General features: G+C 44.6%; 2 protein-coding genes across 2 annotated transcripts; both read left to right on the forward strand.

Annotated features, from left to right (window-relative positions):
* Positions 1-652: 652 nt before the first annotated feature.
* On the forward strand, positions 653-1,239 carry LOC133908066 (membrane protein PM19L-like). The gene is given in 3 exon segments (XM_062350189.1): positions 653-779; positions 906-1,108; positions 1,111-1,239. Coding segments are annotated over 3 exon segments (459 nt in total).
* A 3,990-nt stretch (positions 1,240-5,229) lies between these two features.
* Positions 5,230-8,952, forward strand: LOC133907616 (uncharacterized). The gene is made up of 8 exons (XM_062349687.1): positions 5,230-5,799; positions 6,372-6,584; positions 6,671-6,871; positions 7,081-7,188; positions 7,290-7,427; positions 7,672-7,923; positions 8,008-8,328; positions 8,477-8,952. The coding sequence occupies exons 1-8, from the start codon at positions 5,347-5,349 to the stop codon at positions 8,642-8,644; spliced, it is 1,854 nt and encodes a 617-aa protein (XP_062205671.1). The 5' UTR covers positions 5,230-5,346; the 3' UTR covers positions 8,645-8,952.
* The last annotated feature ends 2,569 nt before the right edge of the window (positions 8,953-11,521 follow it).

Raw genomic sequence — 11,521 nt, forward strand, 5'->3', positions numbered from 1 at the left:
CGATCTCGTCGAGAGCTATAATTTTTATATAAAATTTATTTTCACCTGACTTCGTATGAAAAAGTTATGAATTTTTAAAAATTAGTTGTCATCGACCACTGCTGAAACTTTGTTAAGATTATTTTAGCATTTAAATGACCTCAAACTAAAAGATTTTCAACTAAAAAATTGTAGATTTGGTCGATGACTATAATTTTTATGTAAAATTTTCCCCATCTAATTTTGTATGAAAAATTATGAATTTTTTAAGATATATTATCATCCGTTATCACTGTCGGCTCATCACACGAGCTGATAGTGATACTGCTAGTTCATAACTATGAATCGGTAACGATAGTTCAGGTATCACTGTCGATCGATGCTTTCATTCGGCAGTGAAGTATTACTGTCAGTTTAAGCCTTCAGCCAGCAGTGTACTCTTTATCACTGTCGATTTATAAATTACATTGGTTGATTATTCCTACGTGTTTTTTAAACCGGCAAAGATGCCTCGGCTCATTAGGTACAAAAATGATAAATCGGTATATATAGTTGGTTATGTAGTAGTTAACAAACACACCTGCAGAGGAGGAGAGATCCGCTCCTTTCAGGATTTGCGTTGCATACTTGTAAGTTGTATCAGGGCAGGTTGAGAGCTCTGAGAGGCAAATTAATGGCGTTGGAGGCGTTGGGGAGGAAGAACGTGGCAGGCCCGCCGCTGCTGCTCAACCTCGTACTGTACATCTTCATGCTCGGGTTCGCCAGCTCGGCACTGGACAGCTTCATCGACGACCACCCAGGTCCGGGAACTGAAATGTTTCTTGTGAAATTACTGCGAAATTCATACGAGATCCTTGCGTTCTGAACGGAGCATGGAAAGCTCCAACTGTGATCTGCTCAATGTAGACGTATGCATGTGCATTCAGGGCTGCGCGGCAACGACGCGACGCTCTACTTCGTGCAGTTCGCGGTGCTGGCGGCCGTCGTCGGCGTGGCGGCCAAGCTCGCGGCGGTCTACCACGCGCGCGCGTGGCGGCCCCAGGGCCTCGCGGCTGCGGCGCTGGCGTGCAAGGACATGCGCGCCGGCGGGGAGCAGCGTGGGTGGCGGCTGCGCGCGCTGGAGGGTCTCACACCGCGACGCTGGCCTTCACGTAGCTGCTGTACGTGCTGCTGCTCCACGCCGCCGTGGCCGGCGACCGCTGCGGCCCCGGGTGCCCCGCCGAGGACGACCAGCCGAGGGGTCCATGCAACCTCATGTGATCGATCGACCATCCGGCCTACTAGCTATGCATGCTTGCTGTTATCTGTTGTGATTTCCGTCTCGTGCCATGTGGAAATTGAGCAATTTAAGCTAGTTCCATTTCCATTTCGATTATATTTGTCATGTGTTCGTATGCGCGTGTGTGATGTGTCAATGTATTGTACTATGTATTGTGCTCCATTTGCTATGTTCCCGTGCATTGCAATGCTGTACTGATGTGAAATAATATAGGGTTCTACTTTGGTCATATATTTTGTCTAATTCAAGCAGAGTTTGCTGGTCAGACACGATTGCGGAGCTTCATTGAGACTAAAGGGGACCACATGCCCCCTCCAAAAATCCAACCCATGTCTTAACAAAATATTAGGAATGGGCGTGGAGCGATTCGTGATGAACTAGTTGGTTAATTAAATTGAATTAGAGTAAATCTACTGATATCCATGGATATCAATTATCAAGTATTTTCTCTTTGTCAAACACTCAATGTTTATCTTAAAGCTCTGCTACTGGTCAGACATTCAAATGAATTCCATCCTCAGTATTTACTGCTTTATTATCACTTAGGCATATTTCGAACACAAGATTCCGCTACACGTTCTCCAGCGATTTGTCAAATTTGTAAGCCTCATATAAGGCCTTAGATTCGTCGAATTTAAAAGTTGTTTTTGGTAACATTATGTATGTTCTCCTCTCTAATCAACTTGCTCTTCAATTTTGATTTTTTTAGATAAAAAGTCAGGAAGAAAACTGCAAGGCTGTATATATCCAATCCATATTACAAATATAAATGCATCCTGTTTTTGTTTTAAATGATCATACATGTCCATTAACCCGAGCCATATTCAAATTTGATCTGGAATCATTAGTGGAATGTATGGTCAATCCATATAGCAGTGGTAACCCGGGCCCCGGGGTCTCGTAAGCCTCCACCTTTATAGATCTCTTTGGAACATAGAGTTTCACTAAAATTTTAAAAGAAAAACAATACGTTCTCTCAGAAATCAGAACATGTCTCCTTTTTTCAAACGGAGCCGGCCTCCACCTCTATAGATATGTTTGGAACGTAGGATTTTCACTGAAATTTTAAAAGAAAAATAATATCATTCTCTCAGAAATTAGAACACGTCTACTTGTTTCAAACGGAGCCGTTAGGGATGTTTGTATTTTAAAAACAAAAAGAGGCTCCCTTTGCCTTTCTTGCAACTTGAAATTGGTTTCTAGCTCCACCATCTCTCTCTAGCCCCCTTCCTCTTCCTGTCCGATGAGCCCACCAGCGAAAAAGGGGAGCAGGGACCCATCCTTTAAGTGGAAGGAAATTCTATAGGAACAGGTCTCATAGAAAGATCCTCTTTTGTGTATACCACGGGTCACCTCTATTCCTCTCAGTTGCACGTGCAAGGAAATTCTATTGGAACAGATCTCATAGAAAGATCCTCTTTTGTGTATACCACGGGTCACCTTCATTCCTCTCAGTTGCACGTGCAATTTGTTGGATTAGAGAATGATGGTATAGATCAGAGTCTCGTAGAGATCTTTCTGTGAAAGGTCCTGTAGAATTTCCTTCTCCCTCAAGTAGATCTGCTTCGGCAATATCGGTGGTGGCGGCGGGTCTCCCAGTTTTGGCCCCCTGCCATCTTGCTCCAATTGTTTCTTCTCTAGTGGCGCGACCAGTTGTGGGGTTTGTGTCCATGGTGTCGTCGGCTGGGCGGAGTTGGTGGTGGTGTCCTTTGGAATAATTGTCCTCGGAATCTCTCTCCATCTCGGTAGTGTTCCATTTGGCACCGGCAAAGGGCTTGTGAGAGAGGAGTTCATTGGAACTGTAGCTTCGGCTGAAGCATGGGATCTTGGTGAATCCTGTTCAGGCGTGAGTTATCTGATGCTTTAGCCTTGTTTGGCGGCGGCGGCGTGGTATGGAGCGAGTGTAGGAATGATGATTGGTCTGGCGTTTGCAACGGTTTGCAGGGATGAGGTTGCGTTGGCGGATGGTGGCACGAGAGCAGGTCAGGTACAAGCCCAGGGTGCCTCCCTCCTCTCCGCCGATGGTTCTAAAGCGAAGTTATGGCTCTGTTCTCCAAGACATGCGACTGTTGCGGTCTCCAAAAACCATTGTGCGATTGGAGTTTATTCGGACCTTGCTTGGCTCTTTGGATTTCCTTTCTTCTATTGGCGGCAATGTCGATGGCGATGGGGAGCCGCACAGAGTGGCCATGGTTGCGATGGAGAAGAAAGACCTTATTGGACTTGCTTGCAATTTTCTTTTTGGTGGGGTTTTTTCTGCAAATGTTAGGGATAGCTATCCTTTCTTTATACTGACTTCTGTTGTTCTCTATACAGATGCCCTTGGCTGTCTTTTCTTAGGGAAAAAAACTTGAAACGGGCACCGACTTGACCGGTTTCGAAAGGACATAGACCTGCATCTAGAGATGAAAACGGTTCAAAATGGTCGAAAAGATCTAAACTATTTTCAGTTTCACATTTTTTTCAGAAGCAAAGTCAACAACGATAATGTCAGAAACGATTATGACGTCAATAAAAAAAACCAAAAACGGTGTTATCAAGATGGAAACATGTCGATATCAATCAAGAATCAATAATTTTAACTCAAAAGCACTCAACCATAGCTCAGAGACTATATTACAACTTATAAACTGCAAGCCCAAAGTTCTTCCTACCAACAAGGTTCCTACTTTTATTCATGTAAAATGTTGCTTTGTCACCAAAATATACACATATATGTCACAACAAATAAAAAAGAGATGAGGAGCAGCTAGGCGCTTTTTTTTTTCCTTTCTCAACCAAGCCTACTCACGAGTCTGGATGCAGGCCTCCTCCTTGCCTCTTTTCTCCCTGGTCCAGCTCACAATTAGCCCGTGTGCCCAGGCTCCCCTCGCCACTGTGCTACATAAGCTCGAGTCAGGCTAGCCCACTCAGCCACCGCCCTCTTCTTCTCCAGCCACACAAGCTCGAGCACGAGCTGACAGAAACCGAGACACACACGCCAATCCCTAGCCGAGCACCCTCAAATCCCACCTCTATCTCCGACAAATCGCACCTAATCCACTTGAAATCGGATCCCCGTTCTTTCTGTATCAGATTCCCTCTCAAAATCTTAATGGAATTGAAGCTTTATCTCAGATTCGAGGCTTGAACGCGGGCTCGATCTATTTGTGGAGGGAGGCAGAGGGAGGACAGACGGAGCCTTTCTACGCCGGGTCCTCGCCACCCGTGCTTGGCTGAGATCCAACAACAGAGAGTTGTGCTACATCGTTCTTGCTAGATGCTACCCCACTGAGCTCATGTGACACTGTGTGGCCGCGCCCCTCACTGTGGGCCATCGCAACCCTTGACGCTACCCGAGCCAGCATAGACATGTGTCAGGACTGCTTCTGCCTCGCCGAGATGAAGAAGTGGGGTAAGTGTCCCTGCACCCCTGCTGTGACCCAGCTAGCCGCCAAGATCCTGAGCCTATGTCCCCATGTCATCTCTGTTGTGGTTCATCCTGGGGTCGCGGCACCACCCGTTGAGGCTGGCGGTGCCTAGGTCAACCATGTCGACGCACCAAAGCCGCTCGACCACGGTGACGAAGATGGTGAGGGCACTATCGAGGTTCTTAGGATGAAGGAGCGGGAGGGACCAAGGGAAGCATGTTGCTTGTTGGGCTGTGGGCCGTGGGTCGTGGGTGAACCGGAAAGGAAATCCGAGAATTTTGATAGTAATTTTTGGTACAAAACGAAAAAACTTAAAAACAATTGGAAATAGCCTAAATCATTTTCGCTATCTTTTCGTATAATTTTATTATTTCTAATTTTATTTTTTTCTTATTCGGTAGAAAAACTTCAAAAGCAATGTCTGGAATTTCGAATTTTACCGTTATCTCTCGCGCATCTGTCCTTCGCTCAGTTGCCATAAAAAAATGATAATTATTGCTGGGACGGGGCATTCGTTATGTATGGGGAGCATGGTGCCATGGTGGCAAATGAGATATCCTCGGGGTCTCCGGTGGAGAAAAAAACGAATGCCCCGTCCTGCTGAGCCGGCAGACGCACCGACCCGTACGGAGAACCTCGCGCACCCCAGGTCCGACCTCGCCGTCGGCGAGCGTGCCCATGGCGGACGGCGGCGAGATGGACGAGGAGGCGATGCGGGCCTTCTTCCCGCTCTCCTTCGGTAAGACGCCCGCGCGCCCCAGCGCTGCCTCCTCCGCCCATTCCTCCACCCTCCGCAAGCCCCAAAACCCTAATAACCCCAAGCCCTCCACCTCCGCCGCCGCGGATGACGACGACGCCGTGATTGGTCCCCCTCGGCCGCCGCCGGAGCCCGCGGGGGAGAACGAGGGGGACGGCGGCATGATCGGGCCGCCTCGGCCCCCGCCGCCGTCCGCCCGTGGCGAGGGGGAGGACGGCATGATTGGGCCGCCTCGGCCGCCGCCGGCGGAGGAGGCGGACGAGGAAGACGACGACGATGATGACGAAGACGACGAGGAGATGGAGGATGATGGCGAGGGTGGCTTCAATCGGATCCCTCTCAGCAACGAGATTGTTCTGCGGGGGCACACCAAGGTAACTACGAGCTAACTGCTTCTCTTTCGCCCTCTCCATTTGGTTTTCTTAATTGTTATATGGATGTGGTCTTGTATCTAGCTTTACTCGATTGCTTTAGAATTTCCAGGTCCTGGCCACACCATTTGGGCCTATTATTCTTTTTTGAATAATGTAGGTGAATTAAGTTAACTGCGAAAGTTTCCATGCTGTTATCTGTTCACGGTTTTAATTTAGGATACAACCCAAAGGAGGCAGATAGGTTACTGTTGGTGTTATAGATTCCTTGGTTCTTAATCATGCCCGCTATAGTGAAAGGCCAAATGAATATTAACTTTTAACTGTTAGTTATCTTTAGTTAGAAGTAGTGCAATCGGTGGTAAAGTTTGGTTGAACTTTGAATGCCTAAAATTTTAGTAAAATGTCAATTACCGTGCTCCAATTCACAGCTGATGGACGGATCGATAGGATAGCTCCAGAAACAGATTTGTGCTTCTGTTCCTATGAAATTGCTAGACATCCAGATCGTGTTGCTATGGTTTCTGGGACATGTACTTTATTAGTGGTTAATAATCACACTATTTTCTGTCCAGGTTGTCTCAGCCCTTGCTGTTGACCATACAGGATCCAGAGTGCTCTCTGGTAGCTATGATTATACAGTACGTATGTATGACTTCCAGGGTATGAATTCAAAGCTGCAATCATTCAGGCAATTAGAACCCTTTGAGGGCCATCAAGTTCGTAGCCTAAGTTGGAGTCCAACGTCAGATCGATTCTTATGTGTTACAGGTTCAGCTCAGGCCAAGGTATTCTGCTTTTGCAGTCTTACAGAATTTCCCAGTACTTTCACCACTAGAGCATAAATTGTTATTGACAATATGCTTCAAATCAGATTTACGACCGGGATGGGCTTACACTAGGTGAGTTTGTTAAGGGTGATATGTATATTCGTGACCTGAAGAATACAAAAGGTCACATTTCTGGGCTGACGGGTGGTGAGTGGAATCCGAAGTCAAAAGAGACTATTTTGACCTCATCAGAAGATGGATCCATACGTCTCTGGGATGTATCGGACTTTAAAAGTCAAAAACAGGTATTTTGATCTATCATTTCTGTTTGCCAGACATTAATGCATTGTTTCTATGAAGTTCACAATAATATCAGGTGACCCTGGAATGCACTGTCATTGCTTTCTTTTAATATTCAGATGCTCAGATTCATCATTTTGCTATTGCGAAATAACCAAAGCTTCTATCATCTGAACTGTGGATAGCTGACGCTTGGTGATTACTTTATGAATAGGTCATCAAACCTAAGCTAGCAAGACCAATGCGAATTCCTGTTACGTCGTGTTCATGGGATCACGAAGGCAAACTAATTGTGGGTGGCATAGGAGATGGTTCAATTCAGGTAAATGTTTTCAGTAAAATCTCTTTGTTGCATTGTCACATTGAATTCAGTTAAATTGTTTCTTGACTTGATCTCTTACCTGCATACTGTATCTTCCATAGCTCTGGACCATAAAAACTGGATGGGGTAGCAGACCAGATATCTATGTTGAAAAAACACATACAGAGGATATTACTGGAGTTAAGTTTTCTACAGACGGACAGATTCTTCTGTCAAGAAGTATGGATAGTACACTAAAGGTAATTTACCTGTTCTTTTAGGATTAAAATTTCAAGCCTTTTCACATTAACTTTTTTGACATGATAATGTCCTTATGGATGCAAGGGGAGGTTCACCATTCATGATTATTATTGAACTTATTTTTTGCTGTTTGATTGTACTGTAGCCATATGAATATGTGATTATAGTAATGTAGCATTGCTTTGTTCTTCCTTCTTTTATTATTGTATAATTCTAATTTAGATATTACATTGGCAAATGCAGATATGGGATTTAAGAAAAATGAAAACCCCTTTGAAAGTGTTTGAAGATTTGCCAAATCACTATGCTGAGACAAATGCAGCATTTAGCCCAGACGAGCAACTTATTTTTACAGGAACCTCTATTGAAAAAGATGGCGACAATGGAGGACTACTCTGCTTCTTCGACAGAAGGAAACTTGAGCTTGTATCAAGGGTGGGGATTTCACCACAATACAGTACGATAAGGTCCCTCTGGCATCCAAGGATCAATCAGGTTTTTTCTTAATACTTGATGAATTTCAACTGGTGAATACCATTTTAAAGGATATTATTAAACTTCTTTGTTTTTTTCCTTTAGGTATTTGCAACAGTTGGGGACAAGAAAGAAGGCGGGACCCACATCCTGTATGATCCTTCTATTAGTCAGAGGGGAGCTCTTGTATGTGTTGGACGAGCACCAAGGAAAAAGTCTGTCGATGACTTTGAGGTGCAACCTGTCATACACAATCCACATGCACTGCCACTTTTCAGAGATCAACCAAGTCGTAAACGTCAAAGAGAGAGGATCCTGAAAGACCCGCTCAAATCGCACAAACCAGAAGCACCTGTTAACGGTCCAGGGTATGGTGGAAGAGTTGGTACTACAAAGGGCAGCTTGCTGACACAGTACCTCTTGAAGGTAGTGTACATATTAACTTCTCCTTGTGTTTTATATGCATGATGATGTACTTAAGGTTGTTTCAGGTGTTGTGTGTTTTCTGTGTGTCCTACCACTACCATCGGGGTTCAACTGACATAACATGTTTTGCCTTTTTTATTTGTTACAGGAGGGTGGTTTAATTAAGGAGACCTGGATGGATGAAGATCCAAGAGAAGCAATTTTGAAGTATGCTGATGCTGCAGAGAAAGATCCAAAATTTATTGCGCCAGCTTATTCTGAAACCCAGCCGAAACCTGTCTTCGCGGAGTCTGATTCAGACAAGGAAGAGAAATAGTCATGTGTATGGTCACCTAAGCTAGTATACTCCTGTATTCTATTTTCTGGCCGCTGTGACTGTTAAGCTTGTTGCACAAGTCCTGTAACCTGCCTTTTTCCGTGGAAAAACTAAGGAGTATCTATAAGGGTACTGAAGACAAAAGGTACGAGGAGGGTGCCTGGACCGATCTAGTAAAGGCCGGAGGGGAGAGTAAACATATGATGGGTGCGGAGGGGATAACATAGTCTCTCGCGCTCAATATTCTGTTAACTGAAGTAGAATCTTATTGTTTGCTTTTTGGTTAAATCCGTAACTCTTTTATAGCCCAGGAATTAGGGCCTACTAGACTAACATATCCGACTAACAGACTTCTCAACACATCCGAATCCTAACCATACATGACTCCAAATCCTAATAAAACACAACACCTAATCTTAGCCGAATTAAACATAACTTCTTAACAGATTTTAACCTCCTAATTATAACACTTAAGGCCTCCTAATTATTGGCGGCTGGGAGGGCTCAACGGTGGTAGGGCTTCGATGAATTTGGACGTCGACGTGCTGTCGTGCTTGTGCTCTGCTCTGGACTCGGCCGAACGAGAGAGTAGGGGAGAGAGAGAAGAGAGCAGCGAGGGAGGATAAAGACAGCAGACGCTTCCTCTCGAAGGCTCAGAGTTGTGGCCAGCTTCTCCGACGATGTGGCATGGCCACCAAAGTCAGCAATGTCGGCACCGCCCTCTGGAAGCAGCTCAGCTGAGAGGCAAAGAGAGCGAAGAGGATGACAAGGTGGGCCCTCTGAACAGTAGCCAACTGAAGATATCATCTCCGCCACTTTTCTAATTCATTTGTAGGTCTTCCTGTGGTCCAAAATTCGTGGGACAAATTTTGTGCGAAACTATAATTCATGTGCAACCCACTTTAATTTTTTGACCCACAATGCCTGAGCCAATTTCAAACTAAAATTATCCAAACATGCAACCTTTTTTAACTTATGGTAATTTTTATGCCTTCAAAATCATCCCCAAAAATTTGGAAAAATTCATTTATATTCTTCATATTGCATGGACTAATTTCTAAAATTGTTTCCAACCCTATGTTGTATAGCAATATTATGAGTTGCTTCACAAAGCACCACTTAACATTAATTTTCACAATTTAGGTTTAATTGAAATTGCATGTTAATAATTGCCCAAAATAATTAAACATGATGCTAATGATGCTTATGATGCTTAATGACATGTTTAAGCCATTCTGGCTGTCACACGATGGAACAACTTAAACAACACAGCTCTCACACCACCCAAAATAAAGCTCCAAAAAGACAGAGTCCAAATAATGTTAACGTTGCCGAGCTTGCCGCTCCAGCTGCAAACAACTCTATCAAATATATAACTACAGAGTATATACACATAGGGAGTGTACCATATACGGATAGGGTGTGCCGTGTGCATACTTGACAACTCTGGATCCAAATATGTGGTACCTGATACTCTCAGAATCTAGTATCCATAACAGATTTATCTACTTGGATGACAAGAATGACTCCTTATCTATTACAGATGGATAGAAGGCGGTATATCACCCTTATATAAGGCAGGGACCCAGACCCCTCGGGAGGGTTCTCTTTTTCTGTTTACTTGAGGCAAGTATTAGGACCTTGACACAGAAGAAACTCGATGACTTTAGCTCTAGGTTAGACTAGATCCGATCTACTCCTTGTAATAGGTTAGCCATATTATCTGTACTCAAGTAAATATATATACATAATCATCCACATAGGATATAGAGTATTACTCTAACCGGAGGCTCGAACATGTATACATCGCGCGTGTCTCGCTTCATGTTCGATCTCTAATTCACAAAGGTAACCCCGTTATTTTTTGGACACATTGTTAGGAACAAATCCTTGACAGTTGGCACGCCAGGTAGGGGTCTTTTGCTTTTTCAGGATCGACTATGTCTCAAGTACACATCGGCAACGGAATCTCCGACGACGACTTCTACAACCACTTCGGGTCAACAACGATTACCCTCGAATTGCCCTAGCCTGATTGGAGATCATATTCGGAACTATGATCTTTCGCTGGGACTATCAGGGTGAACTGATCCGCACCGGTATTATCGAGTCCAGACTGTTGGACGCATACCGTGAGGTGTGACATCTTGAGTGGGATCTCAAGGAGCCTAATGTTCTCTAGTACATGGACACCGACAACGACAAGGATGGTGACGACTACTCCACCACCAGCCAGAGAAGCCGAATAGATCATTTTGTGTTCATGGCCAGTGGAGCTGATATCCCACATGTCGATCCAATGGCGGTAGATCCAAATATCATGGTAAACAATGGCACAAAAATTCCCGAGGATCCAGCAGTGGTAGCTATGTGAGGAACCGTCCAAATAATATTCTAATTAATCACCAGGAGGATCATTATTCATAATCACAACCTCGATGATTAACCAGAATATCATCCCGGTAGTCCCGACACGTGTTTTGTGCCCAAGATCGGAACACATGTCTTCCCAACATGTACATCACAACAAAGCTTAAGAAAGAGCGAGTAATTAACATTATATTACAAGTTCTTAAGCATGCAACAAGTTATCACAATTTATAGCAAAAGAGAGTTAGGAGGAGACTAAAATCTGCTCAACTCCTAACCAACAAAAAAACTAAACAGCGGAAGACTAAAAGCTAAACAACAAAATGATTTGGAGCCACATGCCCTTATGCTCCATACTAGAACACTGAGTTCGGAGTAGAGTGTGCTACTCCTGCCTGCCACCCTGATCGGTAGGCACAAAGTACCCAAACACCGCCCCCTCCTCGCCGACCTGTGAACCTATATCAACTTAAGGGCAGCACCCTGAGTACGAAGGTACTCGCAAGT

Source organism: Phragmites australis, chromosome 24, assembly GCF_958298935.1.
Source record: "Phragmites australis chromosome 24, lpPhrAust1.1, whole genome shotgun sequence".
Classification (NCBI taxonomy): Eukaryota; Viridiplantae; Streptophyta; class Magnoliopsida; order Poales; family Poaceae; genus Phragmites; species Phragmites australis.

Coding starts and splice junctions, on each gene's coding strand:
- LOC133907616 (XM_062349687.1), top strand. CDS start 5,347: ATGGCGGACGGCGGCGAGATGGACGAGGAGGCGATGCGGGCCTTCTTC. Junction 6,585..6,670: donor CAGGTTCAGCTCAGGCCAAG/GTATTCTGCTTT, acceptor GCTTCAAATCAG/ATTTACGACCGGGATGGGCT. Junction 6,872..7,080: donor ACTTTAAAAGTCAAAAACAG/GTATTTTGATCT, acceptor CTTTATGAATAG/GTCATCAAACCTAAGCTAGC.